Below are 24,523 nucleotides of genomic sequence, written 5' to 3'. Positions count from 1 at the left end.
CCCTTTCCTTCACAAGGTACAGCCCATCACTATGGGGGCACCCTGTCCACCACACGGTACAGCCCATCACTATGGGGGCACCCTTTCCTTCACAAGGTACAGCCCATCACTATGGGGGGCACACTGTCCACCACACGGTACAGCCCATCACCATGGGGGGCACACTGTCCACCACACGGTACAGCCCATCACTATGGGGGGCACACTGTCCATAATTATGATTTTACTTTTTCAGTAAAAATTTGCAATTTAGAAAAGAAAACATAAAATATTCCCATTTTCATCTCATTATTCCGTAAACACATTTTGGCTTCAAAGTTGGTATTTTTAGTTCCTAAAAACAAATTTTCCAGTCCAGCTGTGCAGGAAGCTCAGAGCTCCCAGAATGAAGAGACAGAAACCAGTCCGAGAGCGCAGATTACCGACAGGACTCACTTCATCTCATACATTAAGTCCTGCCTAGTAATGTGTACGCAGCCACCCTGCAGGAGATCAAACGATAGATCCCATCACTATGGGGGAACCCTGTCCACCACACGGTACAGCCCATCACTATGTGGGCACCCTGTCCACCACACGGTACAGCCCATCACTATGTGGGCACCCTGTCCACCACACGGTACAGCCCATCACTATGGGGGCATCCTGTCCACCACACGGTACAGCCCATCACCATGGGGGGCACACTGTCCACCACACGGTACAGCCCATCACTATGGGGGCAACCTGTCCACCACACAGTACAGACCATCACTATGGGGGCACCCTGTCCACCACACAGTACAGACCATCACTATGGGGGCACCCTGTCCTTCACAAGGTACAGCCCATCACTATGGGGGCAACCTGTCCACCACACAGTACAGACCATCACTATGGGGGCACCCTGTCCACCACACAGTACAGACCATCACTATGGGGGAACCCTGTCCACCACACGGTACAGCCCATCACTATGTGGGCACCCTGTCCACCACACGGTACAGCCCATCACTATGTGGGCACACTGTCCACAACACGATAGATCCCATCACTATGGGGGCACCCTGTCCACCACACGGTACAGCCCATCACTATGGGGGCATCCTGTCCACCACACGGTACAGCCCATCACCATGGGGGAACCCTGTCCACCACACAGTACAGACCATCACTATGGGGGCACCCTGTCCACCACACAGTACAGACCATCACTATGGGGGCACCCTGTCCTTCACAAGGTACAGCCCATCACTATGGGGGCACACTGTCCACCACATGGTACAGCCCATCACTATGGGGGCACCCTTTCCTTCACAAGGTACAGCCCATCACTATGGGGGCACCCTGTCCACCACACGGTACAGCCCATCACTATGGGGGGCACCCTGTCCACCACACGGTACAGCCCATCACTATGGGGGGCACCCTGTCCACCACACGGTACAGCCCATCACTATGGGGGGCACACTGTCCACCACACGGTACAGCCCATCACCATGGGGGGCACACTGTCCACCACACAATACAGCCCATCACTATGGGGGGCACACTGTCCATAATTATGATTTTACTTTTTCAGTAAAAATGTGCAATTTAGAAAAGAAAACATAAAATATTCCCATTTTCATCTCATTATTCCGTAAACACATTTTGGCTTCAAAGTTGGTATTTTTAGTTCCTAAAAACAAATTTTCCAGTCCAGCTGTGCAGGAAGCTCCGAGCTCCCAGAATGAAGAGACAGAAACCAGTCCGAGAGCGCAGATTACCGACAGGACTCACTTCATCTCATACATTAAGTCCTGCCTAGTAATGTGTACGCAGCCACCCTGCAGGAGATCAAACGCTGCCGAATTTACATCTCCACTGAGGTCCTTTACTCTTAAGGGGGATCGGTTATCAGAAAATTACCAATTGTTTAAGTTAAGGTCCTGTGCTCTAAAAATTGGTTTTTAAATATTTAGGAGACATTATCAAATATAAAATTAGTTACCTTGCAATTTCCCCACTGGCCACTAGGACTTTTTTAGAGTCATACATCCAGGAAAAGTTTTCAGCAGTCTCATTATCATCAGAGGCATGAGACATTAAAGATGAAATGATCTCTAACAGGCCTAAAGTTAAAGATGACACATTTCCTTTGCATTTTAGGCTAAATATATATATATTTATTTTCATCTTTTACATTTTAAAAATTACAAAAAGGAATATGAGACAATGTAAAAGCTTAAGCACCCTGAATGGTTTCTACCTAGTAGCACCCCCTTTTGCAAGTATCACAGCTTGTAAACTCTTTTTGTAGGCAAGAGTCTTTCAATTCTTAAGAGATTTTCATCCATTTTTCCTTGGAGAATTCCTCCAGTTTTGTGAGATTCCCGGGTCGTCCTCCATCCTCTGCTATTTTGAGGTCTAGATGCAGATTTTCAATGATGTTCAGATCAGGGGACTGTGAGGGCCATTGGAATACCTTTAGCTTGCACCTTTTGAGGTCGTCTATTGTGGATTTTGACGTGTGTTTAGAATCATTATCCATTTGTAGAAGTAATTTTCATTGAATCCATTCTTCCCTCTACCCGTGAAATGTTCTCTGTGCCATTGGCTGCTACACAACCTCAAAGCACGATTGATCCACTTCCATGCTTAATGGTTGGCAAGATGTTATTTTCCTGAAATTCTGTGCCCTTTTTTTCTCCACACATACCTTTGATCATTGTGGCCAAAGAGTTCTATTATAACCTCATCGGTCCTCAGGACTTGTTTCCAAAATGCATCAGGCTTGATAGATGTTCTTTTGCATGCTTCTGATGCTGAATTTTATAGCGAGGATGCAGGAGAGGTTTTCCTCTGATGACTCTTCAATGAAAGCCATAATAGTGCAGGTGTCTCTGAACAGTAGAACAATGTACCACAACTCCAGAGTCTGCTAAATCTTTCTGAATGTCTTTTGCAGTCAAGCGGGGGTTCTGATTTGCCTCTCTAACAATCCTACGAGCAGCTCTTACTGAAATTTTGCTTGGTCTTCCAGATCTTATCTTGATCCCCACTGTTAACTTGCATTTCTTAATTACATTTCAAACTAAGGAAAGGGCAACTTGAAAACGCTTTTCTTATTGCCTTCTCCTGCTTTGTGGGCTTGCACCATTTTATTTTTCAGAGCGCTAGGCAGCTACTTAGAAGAACCCATGGCTGTAATTTTTTGGCACAAGGATAGAGAAGGCGGGGTTTTTATAAAGCTGGGAAATTTCCATCACCTGGCCTTTCCTAATGGTGATGGTGAACAAGCCATAACCCTAACAGGATAATGAAGGACTGAAAACCTTGGTCAAAGTTATCTGAGCACACAAATCTCCAAGGGTGCCCAAACTTTTGCATCTGCCCATTTTTATAATGAAAAAAAAAAAAAAAGACAATTTTATTTTTTTTGCCTAAAATACAAAGGAAATGTGTCATCTTTAACTTTAGGCCTTTTAGAGATAATTGCATCTTCAACTTGCCTAACTGTTCACAATAACAGTAATTTTGACCAGGGGTGTCCAAACTTTTACATGCTGCTGTATATATTTATATAGGTAAATATATATATTTCTGTGTTTAAGTGCAGATTTTGGAAGCAGCCTTCTCTGAATGAATTGTGTGGATCTCGCAGACAGCACAGATCTTCCACGTAAGCGATCGATTATGATCCGGCCACGCCGGGACGGAGAACGCATGAATATTTCAGTGTCTGGCGGCTGCATCCTGCAGGCTCTAGCGGGAGCTTGAACAGGCTGGATGACCTTTCCTCCCTGTAGGCGAGCGGTAATGGAGTAAACATCTTAAAGGGACGCGTCTCTATGCTGCGAGCAGACATAAAAGATGGGCGGTAAAAGAGCTGTTTATATGGTTCGCTTCATGTAAAAGCTAAAACAGCTCTGCAGTGCTTGAACCCTGGCAAACAGCACCTCGTATCTCAGCTTTCGGACACCGGTAGAATATGGATTTGGGGGATAAATACACTGCATACAGGGAACTCGACAAGTTTTTAGCTTCGCTCCATTCAAATGAATAAAGATGACTTGTAATACCAAACACGGCCTGCGTGAACGTGTGGCGCTATTTCCTATTTATTTTTTTCAGGCAGCCTACGGACATATCGTACGTCACCTGTAATGTTTGTCAGGGTTTTTTTTTCTTTTCTTTCACATGGTGTAAAAACACGGCATAATATTAGGAGATTCACGCAAAACATTTCTGCCAGATGCAGAGATGACGAGAAGCTGATAATTTATACAGGAAGCAGAGATATATACAGAAGAGAAAGCGAGAGGACGGACCGCGCACACTGCGATGGGAAAGACAGAAAGACGAAAAGAAGAAAAATGAAAGAGCAAACAGAAGGAAATAAAGAGAAAAGAAAGAAGAAAAAAAAAAAACAACAAAAGAAAATTAAAAAAGAAAAAAGGAAGGAAAAAAATTGTAGGTAGAAGAAAGGAAGGAAGAAATGAAGAAAAAAGAGGAAAGGACAGGAGCGTAAAGAAGAAAGGACAGAGGAAAGGAAAGATTAAAGGAAGGAACAGAAAAAGAAAGTTGGATATCATACATAGATAGAAAGATAATAGACAGATGATAGATAGTAGATAGATAATAGATAGATAATAAATATATAGATAGATAATAGACAAATAGATAATAGATAGATAGATAATAAATTGATAGATAATAGACAGATAATAGACAGATAGATAATAGATAGATAATAGATAGATAATAGACAGATAGATAATAGATAGATAATAGATGGATAATAGATAGAAAATAGATAGAAAATAGATATATAATAGATATATAATAGATGATAGATAGATAATAGACAGATGATAGATAGATAGATAGATAGATAGATAGATAGATAGATAGATAGATAGATAGATAGATGGATAATAAATATATAGATAATAGATAGATAGATAATAGACAGATAAATAATAGATAGATAGATAATACATAGATAATAGATAGATAATAGATAGATGATAGATAGATAATAGATAGATAGATAATAGATAGATAGATAATAGATAGATAATAGATAGATAGATAATAGATAGATAGATAATAGATAGATAGATAATAGATAGATAATAGATAGATAATAGATAGATAATAGATAATAGATAGATAGATAATAGATAGATAATAGATAATAGATAGATAGATAATAGATAGATAATAGATAGATAGATAATAGATAGATAATAGATAGATAATAGATAGATAATAGATAGATAGATAATAGATAGATGATAGATAGATAGATAGATGATAGATAATGGATAGATAGATAATAGATAGATAATAGATAGATAGATAGATAGATAATAGATAGATAATGGATAGATAATACATAGATAATAGATAGATAGATAGATAATAGATAGATAATAGATAATAGATAGATAATAGATAGATAATAGATAATAGATAGATAATAGATAGATAATAGATAATAGATAGATAATAGATAGATAGATAGATAGATAATAGATAGATAATAGATAGATAGATGATAGATAATGGATAGATAATAGATAATAGATAGATAGATAGATAATAGATAGATAATAGATAGATAGATAGATAGATGATAGATAATGGATAGATAATAGATAGATAATAGATAGATAATAGATAGATAATAGACAGATAGATAATAGATAGATAGATAGATAGATAGATAATAGATAGATAATAGATAGATAGATAGATAATAGATAGATAATAGATAGATAATAGATAGATAATAGATAGATAGATGATAGATAATGGATAGATAATAGATAGATAATAGATAGATGATAGATAATGGATAGATGATAGATAATAGATAGATAATAGGATGGAGGATAACTAGCTGATCGCGCTGGGGGTCCTGCCTATGACACAGGTGGGGGGGGTGCGCATGCTTGACCCTTGCCCCATTCATTTTTTATGGGGCTCCCGGTGAGAGCCGGCGCTGTACGTGGATATTTCCCACTGACAGTGACTGGAGGATGAGCATACGCATATCCAAGCCAAGGCCCTGCAGCCCGGACCTCAGATTCGCGGAGGCTCCGAGTGGTCAGACCCCTAGCGATCAGCACCTTATACCCCCATGCAATACTTTTTGTTGGAGAAGGTAAATAACCCTCTAATGACCGACACCTTATATATACAGTATATACCTATAGATAGAATGCTGCATGGCATATAGATAACAGAAATGCTGACACCTCGGTACAAAGTTATATAATAGATGATGTATGAAGGGAGTTCAGCGGAGACTCGGTAAATGATTGTGGGTTGCAATACCTGACACAGCCAAAGAAGAAAGGGGGCGCCATTTCTGCACAGACTATTTTTCTACTCTTGGACAATCCATTTACGGACAGAGCAATTCTGGGCCATAGGTGCCCAAAACAATCATGTACTGGTATTACGCTACTCACAGCTGAAGGTTTGTTACAGTAGCGTCCAACCTGAACTGCGCACTGATGCAATGGATCCTTGCACATATCAGGATAGGAGAGAGAATTTTTTGCTGTTGGTGAATTCAGCTCACAGAAGAATATCTAGACTGGACTCAATTGTAACAAATCCTCAGCTGTGAGCAGTACTAGGTCCATACAGGATTGTTGTGAATGGAAATCAAAATGGCCCTAAGTCACTAACAGCAAGCAGAGGTATTGAAAATAGTTTAAAGTTAAAGCAGTAAGTAAAATGACACACCAGCTCTGCTACATGCGATAATCTCGCACCGGCAATCTCCACTCTGCTACATCTGCACTTGACTCACCTGTCGTCGACTTCCCTCGGGTCGGATACATTTGTGAGCTTCGTCTCTCCGACGTTTGGAGAAGTCAGACAGAAATAGGGAAATGAGTAAATGGCGAGATCCGGAGGGGACGCTGCAGGTCGGATTTTTTTTTTGGGGGGGGGGATTTAAACGAAATGTTGGATTTCTGCTGCGTCCTAACCCGAGCCTCCCATTCTGCTGTAATCCACAAACACAATGCACGCTCCTCCCTGCCGGGGAGAAACTCCACTTCCTCCTCAATAAACTCTCACTGCACAAGGGCACTTCATGCCCCAAGATTATCAAAAGCGGCAGAGACATCATAAAAGAGACTGCAGAGAAGTGCGCAGAGGAGAAGAGCGTGTGCGCCACATGACCTGACCACTGATCAGCCCTATCGGTCATGGAAAACACCGGAGAGATCACGCAGATCCCACCGCTGCCACCAGTCGGTCAACGCATGGACTTCCACTGCCTTCAATCGTCAGGACAATTACACAATTGACTGACGAGCAATGGACGACCCATTCCAACGCATAAAATATATAGATATGATCTCTACCAACTCTAGAGTAACAAAATAACAAAAAGGAACTACTAGCTGCCACCACCAATCGTTTATACAGGTCGATTGGACACTCAATACAGGTAGCATATGGCTTCAGGGTGCGGTTGAAAGAGCAAAAGGAGCAGAGCTATTATATTGCTTACGTTTAATCCAGAAAGGTAGGAAGTGTTTATAAAAAAAATATACAAAGATGATACAAAATAGGAAGAAAACAATACGATATATACAATTACATAAAATAAAAAAGTAATAATGAAAGTGAAGTACTAAACCCGATGTTGCAGGAATGGCTCATCTTTATGGAGGGAAGCTCTCCGATTAGGAACACTCTTACAAAGCACTGTTTTCCAGAAATGAACAATGACAGAAACCCAAACTCTGCTTGAAATTGATCAAGGTTTAACCTGCGTACATCCCCTTGGTGAGCTCATATGAGGGCTGACTGTGGAATGTGCTAGGTTTTTTTGAAGTTTATGAGATCCCCAGCTTTCAGGATATCTTCGCCCGTGGTGGCTCCAGGCGGTAGATATTGTCCTCATGTTTCCTCTCACAATTTTACCTTTTTATAGAGATGAAACATGGCATGGATAGCATCATCCATCAGATCAATATTAAGTTGGAGATGTTCTGACAGCCTTATGAGGATTTGAGTGAATGCGTTATGATCGTCTTTTCACTACAACGTCGAAAATATATCTCCCATAAGTATAGGATAGCTGCAAGCCCCAATAGTCATCATCACTGACCACTGGCTCCAAAAAGTCTTGGACCCATGCTTTGAACTGTGGAAGCTTTTGTCTTGGAAGTGTTCTTTTCCATCTCTGAGTAAATGAATCCGACTCTTAGGGGCTGGTTCTCAGTGCAGATATCTGCTGTAATTACCTGTTCATAGCAGGAGAGTCTACCTCAATGGAGGCTGAAGTGTCAGCTCTTTCTCACTTCCCCAGTTATAATTAATCCCATAAGTTCGATGTGAGGGTGATAGGTCCCCTCTCCGGAGAAGTCGGTATGAATTAAAATTTTTCTTTATGACAACTTCTGACTATCCAGTGATAAAAACAGCTGTCAGGGGTGAGATAGATTAGGCTGCCGGTAACAGTTCCTGAAAGTGACTTCCAGCACACCGCAACTCTCAAGGGAAGCTCCCGGCATGCAGAGGCCGTTGTGGGAAGCTTTTGACATGCGATGGCTCTCGTGGGCCACTCCCTCCCTGCAGTGGCTCTCATAGGAAACTCTCGCCATGTGGGTGCTCTCGTTGGAAGCTCCTGGCATGCAGCAGCACTCATGGGGCATACCCAGTATATGGCGGGTATCAAAGGACATTACCAGCATGCGGTAGCTCTTGTCGGGTGAGATCCGCATGCAGCCGCTCTCGTGGGGTGCTTCAGGTATGTGGCGGATCTTGTGGGGTATGCCTGGTATATGGTGGGTCTCCCATAGTTTGTAAGCTTGCGAGCAGGGCCCTCACTCCTCCTGGTATCTGTTTTGAACTGTATTTCTGTTATGCTGTAATGTCTATTGTCTGTACAAGTCCCCTCTATAATTTGTAAAGCGCTGCGGAATATGTTGGCGCTATATAAATAAAAATTATTATTATTATTATTATTGTTGTGGAGGGTCCTTGGTATAAAGCGATTAGTACCTACCAAAAACTGTTACATGCTGTAAAGGCGATTGACTTCTAAGGTTCATTAATGCACACACTGAATAAAGACTAACATGTCTATATACAGTACATAGTGTGTTTTGATATAGCAGACCTGTGCATGTGTTTTCATGTAGCAGAGCTGTGCGTGTGCATTTTCATGTAGTATAGCTATGCGTTTTCATGTAGCTGAGCATGTGCGTTTTAATTTAGCAGAGGTGTGCATGTGCGTTTTCATGTAGCAAAGCTGTGCATGTGCATTTTCATGTAGCAGAGCTGTGCGTATGCATTTTCATGTAGCAGAGCTGTGCGTATACATTTTTATGTAGCAGAGCTGTGCATTTTCATATAGCAGAGCTGTGTGTGTGCGTTTTCATGTAGCAGAGCTGTGCGTGTGTGTTTTCATGTAGCAAAGCTGTGTGTGTGTTTTCATGTATCAGAGCTGTGCGTATGCATTTTCATGTAGCAGAGCTGTGCGTGTGCATTTTCATGTAGCAGAGCTGTGCGTTTTCATGTAGCAGAGCTGTGCGTATGCATTTTTATGTAGCAGAGCTGTGGATGTGCATTTTCTTGTAGCAGAGCTGTGCTTGTGCATTTTCATGTAGCAGAGCTGTGCATGTGCATTTTCTTGTAGCAGAGCTGTGCTTGTGCATTTTCATGTAGCAGAGCTGTGCATGTGCATTTTCATGTAGCAGAGCTGTGTGTTTTCATGTAGCAGAGCTGTGCGTATGCATTTTTATGTAGCAGAGCTGTGCGTTTTCATATAGCAGAGCTGTGTGTGCGTTTTCATGTAGCAGAGCTGTGCGTGTGCATTTTCATGTAGCAGAGCGATGCAAGTAGGAGACATAATATGGTGCGAGTGGGAATGTACTGTTGGGATATCATATTATAGTGGGAACACTGGGGGGCAGAAAAGCGGTACCATATTATATATGAACACTAATAAGCTTCACAAGGAGCAATATTTCTTAGTGTTTATATATAAAGAATTGGGCAAGTTTTTTGTATAATATTTTGGATGTGCTGGAAAACCAGTTCGATCCACGTAGACCGAACCGAACCACACTAAGGATCTGCTGTCTGAAACCAGAGGACAGTTATTGTGGATTCCAGACCTCCAGGGGTCAGAGAGGAGGAGCTACACAATAAGATCCGGTGGTTTTAATCTTATGGCATTTATACACATACGGCCATGATGGTATGAAACCACCTGACGTCTGCTAGACAGAAAACCTTTGTGTCAGCCTTTTCCAAGAAGCGACCTTGGAATGTCACCTGACGTGAGGCCGGCGCGGAGGAATGCGGTCCCGCAACACCTGATTCGTTCATAGGCCTCATACAGGAAACACTCAAGAAAAAAAAACTAAGTCTACAAACAATGCACTATAATAGGTGCAAAGAAAAATACAAAAAGATACTCGGAGGAAAAAGAAAAAAAAAAGTGTGGGATAAGAATCTGTATGGACATGCACCAGGGGGTGCAGGATGAGCAGTGCCATAATATAGACTACTAGGACTTTTTTTTTAGTAGAGAAGTCGCACTCACCTATTCGCTTAGTCTGGGCATTGTAATGGTGTCCACCAGCTTAGTGACCGTGGCTTTTACCGGAGCGGCGCACAGTGCATGGCAGCAAACTGGAAATGGGCACTGGAAAGTTTGGTTGGCGTAAGCTTTCATTACTGACATTGCTGCAGAGACAAAGGTCAGGAGGAGCCGACTGGGAACCAGAGTAAATTTCCAGCTGGCAGCTCTCTGGGACTGGCAAACAGGTAACAGTTTAACCTTTTACCGCCTGGAGCCAAACTTAATAGCCTAAAAATGAAAGCTAACGCGATTCGCAAGCGATCACGATGGTGCAGTGTCTGCCCCAGCATGGTACGCCAAGCTGCAGAAAATTCTATGACGACCTGTCCACTCTACTGACAGCTCCATTTTAGTTAAAAAAAAAATACAAAAATAAAATAAGGAGAATTTCCAAAATATTATTTCTTAGAATTGTAATGTGCTGTCCCTATGTTATTCCTCCTGAAAATGTATGAATAAATTGACACTGGCATTTCCATTGAGCTTTTCTACACAAGTCTCGCACAGCAAGACCTCATTGGGTAGCCGTGATAACATGAAGAAAAGCTCCTGATTCTACCATGGAACCACTGGAGGCTGTAAAGAGGGTGATAACATGAAGAAAAGCTCCTGATTCTATCATGGAACCCCTGGAGGCTGTAAAGAGGGTGATAACATGAAGAGAAGCTCCTGATTCTACCATGGAACCACTGGAGGTTGTAAAGAGGGTGATAACATGAAGAGAAGCTCCTGATTCTACCATGGAACCCCTGGAGGCTGTAAAGAGGGTGATAACATGAAGAAAAGCTCCTGATTCTATCATGGAACCACTGGAGGTAGTAAAGAGGGTGATAACATGAAGAGAAGTTCCTGATTTTACCATGGAACCACTCGAGGCTGTAAATAAGGTGATAACATGAAGAAAAGCTTCTGATTCTACTAAGGAATCACTGGAAGCTGTAAAGAGGGTGATAACATGAAGAAAAGCTCCATTCAAGACCAGGATCCAGAGCTCTGATCTCAGGATCACAGTAGTCAGATCCCCACCGATAAGCAAGTTATTCCCAATCCTGAGGATTGGGAATAACTTGTGATTTTGGGAATAACCCTCTAATGCTTTACAGTATCAGGACATATTACATACATTCCTGGCAGCAAAAAAATTAATCTAAGAGCAGTTGTCGCGATCCTACTCATTTTCCTTAGGCTATGTGCACACGTCAGGATTTCTGGCAGAAATTTTCCTGACAAAATCCGGACATTTCTGCCAGAAATCCGCATGCGTTTTTTTTGCGCGTTTTTGACGCTTTTTTTTGGTGCGGATTTTTTGCGTTTTTTTTTTCCGGACACTCCAATTTAATGGGAAATCCGCAAAAAAATCCGCAAAAATCCAAACATGTGCACAAAAAATGCGGAATGCATTCTAATAGGATGTACAATATATGCGTTTTTTAAGCGATTTAATAGCGTTTTTATCGGGAAAATCCGCAAAAAAAACGCAAAAAATCCTGAACGTGTGCACATACCCTTACAGTGACCAATAGAGGGGAAATGTGGCATTACACATATCTATTCAAATCAACAGACACATTGAGCTACTGTTGGTTGGATTGGCCAAGGGCTACTTCTATTGGCCCTCTGTTACACACCTGTCCTAGATCTGGGCTTTGCTTTAAACTCTGTTGTGCTCCATGTCAGGCTTTGTGATCATCTGCTTGGGCCCACACACAACTGTGTCTTGGTGCTTTAGTGTTCCTCAGTCCCGTCTGCCTGCGGCTTCCAGTACCTCTGCTACGTGACTGAGGTCTCCAGGACGTCTGCTGTCTGCCCACAGCTTCCAGTTCCTCCACTGTCTGCAGCTTCCAGTATTTCTGCTACTAGTCTGCGATCTCCAGGACGTCTCCTGTCTCCCTGAAGCCTCCAGTGCCTCTGCTACCTGTCTGCAGTCTACAGAACGTCTCCTGTCTTCCTGTGGCTTCCAGTATCTCAGCTACCTGTTCCCAGTCTCCTGCCTGCCTGTGGTCTTCAGGACCTCTGCTACCCATCTGCTGCACCGACACCCGTGTCCCGACCCGGACTTTGAACCTGGAGGATCCACCTCACCAGGTGAGCCTAACACCCTCCTTCAAGCATGCGTGTGTTTTGTTTTTAGTTTTTTCCCGATGAGGAGATGATAGTGAGCCACTGTCTGACATCTCCGGCAGCAGCTTATCTCCACTAAGAACACAAATGTGGATTTTTATGGAAGTGTCCGGTTCCTTTACTGTTTGCACCCTGTATATAATACTTGTAATTCCCTGAATGCCTCTGTGTAGTGCCCTCCCTTATCTTATCTTCTAGCTGTAATTTTCCTGTAAAAGTAAATCAGCCCCGCTGGCAGATGTGCTCCTCCTGGAGAAGCTGGAATCTGCTTTTGGCTGAGCCTATAACCACAAGACATTCACACTCATATCAAAGGTCGAAGAGAATCATTAAAACCAGAGGCATCAGGAAAGTCTTTGGCGGCATTAATAGATGGCGCCCCCATTACTGTAGAACTTGGTTTTTACATATTCCTAAAATAACCAATATCTTTAATAATACATAATATTCCAAAATTCCTGTAATCTGAAACTCAGAATCCATTGATGCTGGAGTTAAGGACTTTTGATGATGGTAATATAATATTAAATAGTTAATAGGGTCTGTATTAGCCATTCCAACCATGTGATATTGCGGTTTGTTTTTTGCAGGTTGTTTGCTGGCTGCAGAACGAGTTAACTTAGGATCCGTCAGTGCGCTCCTGCTGACCGCGAGTTTGAAGTCTTCAGGTGTCTTTTTCTGAATTCTTCGCAGACGATTTATGACCACATCAAAGTTCATCTCCACTTTGATGTGGTCTGTGATCATAAATACGAACAGAGGAATAAAGAAAAGAATTTCAAAATCCTATCAGAACAAGCTCACTTATAGTCCCTCAGTTAACTCGTTCTGCAGCCAGCGACGTGCAGGGAAATTAAAAGCCTGTAAAAGATAAAAAAAAAAAAAACCCTGTTTCTGAAGGTGTCTATATAATTTAAAAAGATAGAGCGATTTTGGCTCCATTCCCAGTACTCTACTGTTCCTCCTGCAAAGTGAGGGCTGTGCGTGACATTTCACAAGAGCACACTTGCCAAAATTTCCAAAGCAAGACTTTATGCACTTAAGACCCGTCCCTTGAACTATCCACCCCCAAAAAGCTACCACTTTGGGGCCTGGTTTGCCAAGGCCTGATATGTTCGGGGGAAATGTGCAAATTGGAGTATATTGAATAGTGGGTCAGGAGTTAACTCACGATGGTCGATCACACAATGAATATCAATAATACAATTTATCATAAAGCTTCTGGCTGTTGTGGTTTATGCGGCTTTATCGGCAGCACAGACCCGGACGCTGCGCTCTCCCGGCTGTCAGATGTGATGGTTTATTGTATGTACAATCGGTGAGAATATAATGACCTCCCTTCTCTTTTATCATCTTCTTCCTCACATTCTGCTTGGTATAATGGACAGATAATGTTTGTGATAGTTCACAGGTAAAGTCAGGTGAAAAAAAAAAAGAGAATAATTGTCCCGTCACCGACTGATACATTCACTACTCTTTTCTGAACTGGATGTTTTCAGTTCTATTCCCAGAATCTACACGTCCATCCACCATCACAGTGTTCATCCACCAGTATCATGTTCAACCAATGTCATATCCATCCACCCACCAGCATCAAGTCCACCCACCAGCATCAAGTCCATCCACCAGCGCCAAGTCCATCCACCAGCGTCAAGTCCACCCACCAGCGTCAAGTCCACCCACCAGCACCAAGTCCATCCGCCAGCGTCAAGTCCATCCACCGGCGTCAAGTCCACCCACCAGCACCAAGTCCATCCGCCAGTGTCAAGTCCATCCACCGGCGCCAAGTCCATCCACCGGCGTCAAGTCCACCCACCAGCGTCAAGTCCACCCACCAGCACCAAGTCCATCCACCAGCGTCAAGTCCATCCACCAGTATCAAGTCCATCCACCAGCGTCAAGTCCATCCACCAGCATCAAGTCCAGCCACCAGCATCAAGTCCAGCCACCAGCATCAAGTCCAGCCACCAGCATCAAGTCCAGCCACCAGCATCAAGTCCATCCACCGGCGTCAAGTCCACCCACCAGCGTCAAGTCCATCCACCAGCGTCAAGTCCATCCACCAGCGCCAAGTCCAGCCACCAGCATCAAGTCCAGCCACCAGCATCAAGTCCAGCCACCAGCATCAAGTCCAGCCACCAGCGTCAAGTCCAGCCACCAGCGCCAAGTCCAGCCACCAGCATCAAGTCCAGCCACCAGCATCAAGTCCAGCCACCAGCATCAAGTCCAGCCACCAGCGCCAAGTCCAGCCACCAGCGCCAAGTCCAGCCACCAGCGCCAAGTCCAGCCACCAGCGCCAAGTCCAGCCACCAGCGCCAAGTCCAGCCACCAGCATCAAGTCCAGCCACCAGCATCAAGTCCATCCACCAGCGCCAAGTCCATCCACCAGCATCAAGTCCAGCCACCAGCATCAAGTCCATCCACCAGCGTCAAGTCCATACGCCAGCGCCAAGTCCACCTGCCAGCGTCAAGTCCATCCACCAGCGCCAAATCCATCCACCAGTATCAAGTCCACCCACCAGCGCCAAGTCCACCCACCAGCGCCAAGTCCATCCACCAGCGTCAAGTCCATCCACCAGCGCCAAGTCCACCCGCCAGCGCCAAGTCCACCCGCCAGCGTCATGTCCACCCACCAGCGCCAAGTGCATCCACCATCATCAAGTCCACCCTCCAGCGTCATGTCCATTCACCAGCGCTAAGTCCATCCGCCAGCGCCAAGTCCACCCGCCAGCGCCAAGTCCACCCGCCAGCGCCAAGTCCATCCACCAGCGCCATGTCCATCCACCAGCGCCATGTCCACCCACCAGCGCTAAGTCCACCCACCAGCGCCAAGTCCACCCACCAGCGTCATGTCCATCCACCAGCTTGACTACATGTTGGGATTCCCTAGCGACCAGGCAACCCCCACATGTACTCAGCCTGGCTAATAGCTGTAAATCATTCAGCTGAGGCGATGAAAACTAAATCTCCGAGCAGTTACAAATACTCGGAACCCACCCGAGCGTACTGAGGAAAACCCGAGCAACGAGTACACCCGCTCATCACTAATTCTAATACAAAGCAGCAAATCTCTGCAGGCAAATGTAAACTACCAGAAATAAAGCCAACTGTATAGCCTGGGACAGCAATAAATGCCGTATGTTGATGATGTACACGCAGTACCAAAACAAAGTGTTCTACTTGTATGATAGATGCAATATCAGGGTGAATGCAGGAATTATAATTATATATATATTATAATTATTGTTATAATTATATTCTGCATCCAAAAGACCAAAAATTACATCTCAAGTTAATAAACAATGGAAACAATGCGCTATCATGTTATGAAGGTCAACAGTATAGATACTACAATAATACGTAAAAATAAATACATAAATAAATAAAATCGTCAAGCTACAATCGGTCACACGGAGTTTCTGATAAAAAGATTCTTATTGCCGAGGGGAAAAGTAATTCAGAATTGAGGTTACATATTAATCCACCTTCGGCCTCAGATAAAGGGGCTATTGTTGTCCGCAGTATGGGGTCTCTGCATGAACATTGTTTTCTTTTATATCCATAATGCAGTTCATTTTGGGGGCCTTCTTGTGAGACCGCTATAGACGTTTCATAGAGATGACCTGTCTGCAGCCATTAGTCGCCCCTCAGTGCACCACAAAGATTCTTCTGCCCCGATTATAGTTTACAAAATACTATTTCCTTCATCATCGTCTACCCCTGAGCTCCAGTGACCTCCATATAGGCTCTATATAGTCCCATTAGAAGTGATTGTGCTGTATTTATATCATTTCTACCAGAAGATCTAAGAACCCGACGTCAGAGAAATGGATTTCTGGAGAAGCTGCGTACATTTACTCTAATATGAAGACAAATTTCACCATTTCAGTTCTATATTTCAGTGTATAGGACCCAGCATCATAGTAGTTATAGTCCTGTACATAGGGGGCAGTATTATAGTAGTTATATTCTTGTACATAGGGGCAGTATTATAGTAGTTATATTCTTGTACATAGGGGCAGTATTATAGTAGTTATATTCTTGTACATAGAGGGCAGTATTATAGTAGTTATATTCTTGTACATAGGGGCAGTATTATAGTAGTTATATTCTTGTACATAGGGGCAGTATTATAGTAGTTATATTCTTGTACATAGGGGGAAGTATTATAGTAGTTATATTCTTGTACATAGGAGCAGTATTATAGTAGTTATATTCTTGTACATAGGGGGAAGTATTATAGTAGTTATATTCTTGTACATAGGGGCAGTATTATAGTAGTTATATTCTTGTACATAGGGGCAGTATTATAGTAGTTATATTCTTGTACATAGGGGGAAGTATTATAGTAGTTATATTCTTGTACATAGGGGACAGTATTATAGTAGTTATATTCTTGTACATAGGGGCAGTATTATAGTAGTTATATTCTTGTACATAGGGGCAGCATCATAGTAGTTATATTCTTATACATAGGGGCAGTATTATAGTAGTTATATTCTTGTACATAGGGGACAGTATTATAGTAGTTATATTCTTGTACATAGGGGCAGTATTATAGTAGTTATATTCTTGTACATAGGGGCAGCATCATAGTAGTTATATTCTTATACATAGGGGCAGTATTATAGTAGTTATATTCTTGTACATAGGGGCATTATTATAGTAGTTATATTCTTGTACATAGGGGCAGTATTATAGTAGTTATATTCTTGTACATAGGAGCAGTATTATAGTAGTTATATTCTTGTACATAGGAGCAGTATTATAGTAGTTATATTCTTGTACATAGGAGCAGTATTATAGTAGTTATATTCTTGTACATAGGAGTAGTATTATAGTAGTTATGTTCTTATACATAGGGGCAGTATTATAGTAGTTATATTCTTGTACATAGGAGCAGTATTATAGTAGTTATAGTCTTGTACATAGGAGCAGTATTATAGTAGTTATATTCTTGTACATAGGGGCAGTATTATAGTAGTTATATTCTTGTACATAGAAGCAGTATTATAGTAGTTATATTCTTGTACATAGGGGCAGTATTATAGTAGTTATATTCTTGTACATAGGGGCAGTATTATAGTAGTTATATTCTTGTACATAGGGGCAGTATTATAGTAGTTATATTCTTGTACATAGGGGCAGTATTATAGTAGTTATATTCTTGTACATAGGAGCAGTATTATAGTAGTTATATTCTTTTACATAAGAGCAGTGTTATAGTAGTTATATTCTTGTACATAGGGGCAGTATTATAGTAGTTATATTCTTGTACATAGGGGAAAGTATTATAGTAGTTATATTCTTGTACATAGGGGCAGTATTATAGTAGTTATATTCTTGTACATAGGAGCAGTATTATAGTAGTTATATTCTTGTACATAGGAGCAGTATTATAGTAGTTATATTCTTGTACATAGGGGCAGTATTATAGTAGTTATATTCTTGTACATAGGGGCAGTATTATAGTAGTTATATTCTTGTACATAGGGGCAGTATTATAGTAACATAGTAACATAGTTAGTAAGGCCGAAAAAAGACATTTGTCCATCCAGTTCAGCCTATATTCCATCATAATAAATCCCCAGATCTACGTCCTTCTACAGAACCTAATAATTGTATGATACAATATTGTTCTGCTCCAGGAAGACATCCAGGCCTCTCTTGAACCCCTCGACTGAGTTCGCCATCACCACCTCCTCAGGCAAGCAATTCCAGATTCTCACTGCCCTAACAGTAAAGAATCCTCTTCTATGTTGGTGGAAAAACCTTCTCTCCTCCAGACCCAAAGAATGCCCCCTTGTGCCCGTCACCTTCCTTGGTATAAACAGATCCTCAGCGAGATATTTGTATTGTCCCCTTATATACTTATACATGGTTATTACATCGCCCCTCAGTCGTCTTTTTTCTAGACTAAATAATCCCAATTTCGCTAATCTATCTGGGTATTGTAGTTCTCCCATCCCCTTTATTAACTTTGTTGCCCTCCTTTGTACTCTCTCTAGTTCCATTATATCCTTCCTGAGCACCGGTGCCCAAAACTGGACACAGTACTCCATGTGTGGTCTAACTAGGGATTTGTACAGAGGCAGTATAATGCTCTCATCATGTGTATCCAGACCTCTTTTCTTGCACCCCATGATCCTGTTTGCCTTGGCAGCTGCTGCCTGGCACTGGCTGCTCCAGGTAAGTTTATCATTAACTAGGATCCCCAAGTCCTTCTCCCTGTCAGATTTACCCAGTGGTTTCCCGTTCAGTGTGTAATGGTGATATTGATTCCTTCTTCCCATGTGTATAACCTTACATTTATCATTGTTAAACCTCATCTGCCACCTTTCAGCCCAAGTTTCCAACTTATCCAGATCCAGTAGTTATATTCTTGTGCATAGGGGCAGTATTATAGTAGTTATATTCTTGTACATAGGGGCAGTATTATAGTAGTTATATTCTTGTACATAGGAGCAGTATGATAATGTGTGTAAAGCGCTGCGGAATATGTTAGCGCTATATAAAAATAAAGATTATTATTATAGTAGTTAAATTCTTGTACATAGGGGCAGTATTATAGTAGTTATATTCTTGTACATAGGAGCAGTATTATAGTAGTTAAATTCTTGTACATAGGGGCAGTATTATAGTAGTTATATTCTTGTACATAGGGGCAGTATTATAGTAGTTATATTCTCGTACATAGGAGCAGTATTATAGTAGTTATATTCTTGTACATAGGGGGCAGTATTATAGTAGTTATATTCTTGTACATAGGAGCAGTATTATAGTAGTTATATTCTTGTACATAGGAAGCAGTATTATAGTAGTTATATTCTCGTACATAGGAGCAGTATTATAGTAGTTATATTCTTGTACATAGGGGGCAGTATTATAGTAGTTATATTCTTGAACATAGGGGCAGTATTATAGTAGTTATATTCTTGTACATAGGAGCAGTATTATAGTAGTTATATTCTTGTACATAGGAAGCAGTATTATAGTAGTTATATTCTTGCACATAGGGGCAGTATTATAGTAGTTATATTCTCGTACATAGGAGCAGTATTATAGTAGTTATATTCTTGTACATAGGGGGCAGTATTATAGTAGTTATATTCTTGAACATAGGGGCAGTATTATAGTAGTTATATTCTCGTACATAGGAGCAGTATTATAGTAGTTATATTCTTGTACATAGGGGGCAGTATTATAGTAGTTATATTCTGGTACATAGGGGCAGTATTATAGCAGTTCTCCAAAAAAAGAATGTAGTCAGGAAGAAAAATGTCAAATTCGGAGCACATGACAGTATTATAGTAGTTATATCCTTGTACATAGGGGCAGTATTATAGCAGTTCTCCAAAAAAAGAATAAGTCAGGAAGAAAAATGTCAAATTCGGAGCACATGACTGCTATGATATTTATATGATGAATGACTTGCTTCATAAAGGTGATTTCTTTATGTCATGTCAGCATTAACAGATATGAGGAAGAACCATAAGGACCAGTTACCCTGTCAGCAACACACAAGAACTAACCAGTTACAGGGCATTTTTTGCCATATATTTTAGTGCTTTGTTGTATATTATAGTGCATTAAGGAGGTGATCAATTAATATAAATTCGGTCCTTAAAATCCCATAATTACTAATATTACATACTTCTACGGAATCTGATGACAGTACTTGTGGGACGCGGGAAATGGTGTTTTTTCACAACACTTTACTTGTATTTCATTATATGGAATTTGGCAAAGGTGTAATGTATAGGGTCCTGGATGTTACTGCTGACCATGGATATACCACTGTATATAATATGATCATAGTAAAGTGATGGGCACGGCTCAAAAATGGCTATGAAACACTGGTCAGTCCAGCAACGCCAAAAAGGTCCAAAAACGACCCGAAAAGGATTATAGAATGTCTTTGTCTCATGCCTATACTGGAACATTTAGCTATTCCCTTTAAATCAATTATTTAACAGATTTTTCCAAGGACAGGAGATTACACAGAATATCAAAACAGATCCCCGAACACTTCAGCTGCGAGGAACATTCTGAAACAATTAACCAGCGGCCATCAAACTGCAGAATTAAAGCGCTTTATTGTGGTGACTCAGAACGCAGGGTGGTTCCCATACGGGTCCCATGATATGGAGAACAGGCCAGAAGGCTTTGTAATTCCTAAATGTAATCCCCTCCGAGCCCAGTGACTACCCAGAAATCATTTTAGGGGCTTATTTATAAAAAAAAAAATAGAAAAACTAGAATTAACCACCACTGGCTTCTATTTAAAAAATAATAAAACACACACACACATATATATATATATATATATATATATATATATATATATATACACATATATACACATACACACACATATAGATACATACATATAGATACATACATGCATACATACATACGACAAGATCTGCTTCATTTTTGGGGAGGATTTGAGGCCTTTTGCAAACTTTGATTTCAGGAATCAAAATATACACACAAAAAATACAAAATTCCTACAGGAGATATCCAATAATATATGACACATTGATGGCCTATTCTTAAAGTGGATTTATCACCAGGTCAAAAGTGCCCATTTTATCCACTTACCTTTTTCCCGTTACTCCCCTGAGAGTTCCGCTTTTTGTTTTTTCTAAATCCACCATACGGTTCCAGAGATATGGACCTTTTTATGTACTGGTATTTGTTAATGGTCTTTACAAGGGGGGCGTGGCTCACAGGATTCTCTGGGGGTGTGTCTTTAGGCTGCTCTGCATCTTTACCTTTTGAGCCACGCCCACTTAGAAAAGACCACAAAAAGCAGCACAAAATAAAAAGACTCATATCTCTGGAATCGTATGGTGGATTTAGAAAAAACAAAAAGTGGAATGATCAGAGGAGCAGTGGGAATACTATAAGAGCAAATACTGGCCACTTTTGACTTGGATACAGTTCCCCTTTAAGCTCCTTTTCTCTTCCCTTGTGTATTTGACAACTCCTCTTCTTTTTTTTAGGCAACATCACACTCCTCTTTCTGTTCCCAGAATGTGTGATTATTGAATGCAGGGGTTCCATCTGATGACTGAGCATCAAGCATTTGGTGTTGAGCAAAAGAATCCTTTCAACATCTCTATTTTTCTCTGAGATTTCATTGCCAACTCTGCCAAGATGTCTCCCCTTCTTCCGGGAGCCTTCAGGACTTTCCTGAAAAGTTGGCAAGTTTGCTTGATTTTGTGTTGTTTATTTAACTCCATTTTACCCCCAACCCTCCCACGACAAACCCTATAATTCTCACTTTATAATAAATCAATATTTGTCAAGCGTTGTAGTACATGGACCCTTCTTTTGAGATTAGTATCAGGCACATAACCCCTCTTTAAAAGAAGTCCTCTGATGTAAGCGGATCACCGGATGTCATATTACTTGTCCCATAGTAATGATTTGTACTTAGAAGCAAATGTTGAGGTTCCCTGCAGCACCCCCGCAGGCTAAATGAAGTATTTCAATGTCCAAGTATTACACAGATGTGCTGGGTCCTCCAGAGAGTTGCACTTGACCCCAGGCCCTAGAGTATAGGGGTCATGAGTGGCCAAAAGGTCTCTTTAAATCATGAGAATACTATTAAAGACCCACGATTGACTGGATATTTTGCCACTGGGCCCCACGAGATTCTCATTACTCTATTGTCTCTCCCCCACAGAGCTCACAATCTAAGCAACCAAACTTCACTGACACAACAGTATCACATCCTGAAAAAAAAAAATGTCATAAGACACTCGTTATGCAATAAACATAAAAATAGCTGCAAATGTCCTTACACACGTATTATAAAATAGAATTTCGAAAGGACTTTTTCTCCTGTTTTTGTCAAATGACCACCAATAGGCCCTTCCAGCCTCCTCATCGCCCGCTACACAACGCTCTTACAATCCTAACTGCCAAAATAACTTTGGTATGGAGGGATATATTCCCAATTTTCGGGAAAACTTGATTTGCCATTCCAAATTTTTTTGCCAATCTGGGTTCTAGAACTGTTTAAAAGATTATTTTTTGGGCCCAAAAATTATCGTGGTAATTTTTTAGGGTAAATGCTTAGGGCAGATTTGTTATTTTTGGGGTGTCAAATGTTCCTGGAATTGCAGACATGACATTACCCTTTCAATTGCAGTTATCCTACTTTGGAGATAGATGGCCAATTTTGGGAGTAAATGCCACTTGAGCAGCAGGCATGGTCTTTCTTCAGGGGGTAAATGCCCTTTGAACCTGGAGTAGATCCCACCTTGAACAGCAGATATGGTCATTTTGGGGGTAAAGGCACTTTGAATTTCAGACATGGTAATTTTGGGGGAGATGGTTGTGGGGGGGGGGGGGGCAAATACCCTTTGAATGGCTGATATGTCCATTCTGGGGAAAATACCCTTTTAATGTCCTTTTTTTGTTTTTATAAACTGCATATATAGCTTTTTTGGGGATGAAGAATTGCAAATATGGTAATTTTTGTTATTGTGGGGGGGGGGGGGCAAATGCCCTTTTGAACTGCAGACAAGTTAATTTGAGGGGTAAATGCCCATTTAATTGCAGTAAGAAGCCACATTAAGGAAAGGCAGGATACAGAGGCCAAGCCAGGCTCTCACGATCCGTCACGCCCCTTAGACAGTACAGTGGGGGGTATATATATTAGGCATTAACCCATTCAACAAGGGCCCATACATCTCACTCCATTAGAAATCCATAAGGAGGAAACAAGGGACCCAATTGTTGTCCTCGCTGATCCGCAGCCCGGAGAAAATATGCCAAGCATGCGTCCTTTATCCAAAAAGCCAAATCTCTAGTAACCTCCTACTCTACAGAATCAGGGACAAACAAGACCAGGGCCTGAGGAGCAAAGGGGGGTCCGGAGAAGGTCTCGCTTTGTGGGGAGGAAATCCATAGATGCTGCTTTGAAAGTTCTGAATGGGGGGGGGGGGGGCTGCAAAAATGCACCAGATCCCATGATCCTGGATGGAGCGGATTGCTGCAATGGCAACCTCCCCCCCGTGTACCACCCTGTATCCTTCCAGAGCATCCCCGATGGAGGCAGGTAGAGCAAGCGGCAAGTCATAGACAACAAAGGGAGTGGGGATTTTCTGCATTATCTTTCCACTTGGGACCGAGACCCCATCATGGGCAATGGGAAAGGCGGAAATTTTGGGAATGACCAGATCTTTTCTTACCTGATCCAAAAATGACGCGACCATGGAACCCCGTCCGATCAGTCCTAATTCTGGGATTTCCCCCCGCTGCAGGTCTCCGGACCCACACTGTATTGCTTCCCAGCTTTTCTCCAGCAAGCTCCACATTCCAGTGGGGAGGGAACAGATGGCGATATCCGTGGTAACCGACCTCCGCTTATTCCATTGGATGAATGCAGCTCCTGCCTATTGGGCAACTAGTTTTTTTTTTTTTGCTTTTTCATCCATTGTCCCTGGGCTTTGCAAATTTCTTAATGAAGGGACAAGCTGCCCCTGGCAATAGCAAAGCCTGGCTGACAGGTGCGGAATTTATTTTTTTTTCCGCTTTTTTTTTTTTCTTTTATCCCAGTGCTCTAGTTTTCAGCATAAAAGACTGGAAGGCGACCTAGTCTGTGAATAAAGAACCGGGGCCGGGACTTTGTCAGCAAGAGTTTTATTTTTTTTCTCCTTCCTATTTTTTTTTTTCACTGCAAAGGGAGGAACAAGACGTAGCGTGTGCCAAAACGAAAAACTATTGTCTCCCCATTCACAGATTAATCACGAGGACCACACATGGATATCATAGGAGGGCTCTGGATGAGCATTTCAT

General features: G+C 41.8%; 1 protein-coding gene across 3 annotated transcripts in view; it reads right to left on the bottom strand.

Moving 5' to 3' along the window:
* Nucleotides 1-24,523, bottom strand: part of FGD4 (FYVE, RhoGEF and PH domain containing 4) — a 121,680-nt gene that overhangs the window by 71,117 nt on the left and 26,040 nt on the right. The window contains exon 1 of one of the 3 annotated variants that reach the window (XM_069763298.1): nucleotides 23,917-24,332. The exons of 1 other annotated variant lie outside the window; for it this stretch is intronic. Coding sequence is in view for 1 of the 2 variants with exons in the window: in XM_069763297.1 (XP_069619398.1) it covers nucleotides 6,791-6,821 (31 nt within the window). In the remaining variant the exon portion in view is untranslated. Of the gene's footprint in view, nucleotides 1-6,790; nucleotides 7,011-23,916; nucleotides 24,333-24,523 lie in introns of those variants that run through there. One more of the 3 variants, XM_069763297.1, reaches the window with a different exon arrangement.

This window comes from Ranitomeya imitator, chromosome 4 (assembly GCF_032444005.1).
Source record: "Ranitomeya imitator isolate aRanImi1 chromosome 4, aRanImi1.pri, whole genome shotgun sequence".
Lineage (NCBI taxonomy): Eukaryota > Metazoa > Chordata > Amphibia > Anura > Dendrobatidae > Ranitomeya > Ranitomeya imitator.
Note: the sequence above shows the minus strand (reverse complement) of the source record. Positions and strands in the feature narration are given on the sequence as shown.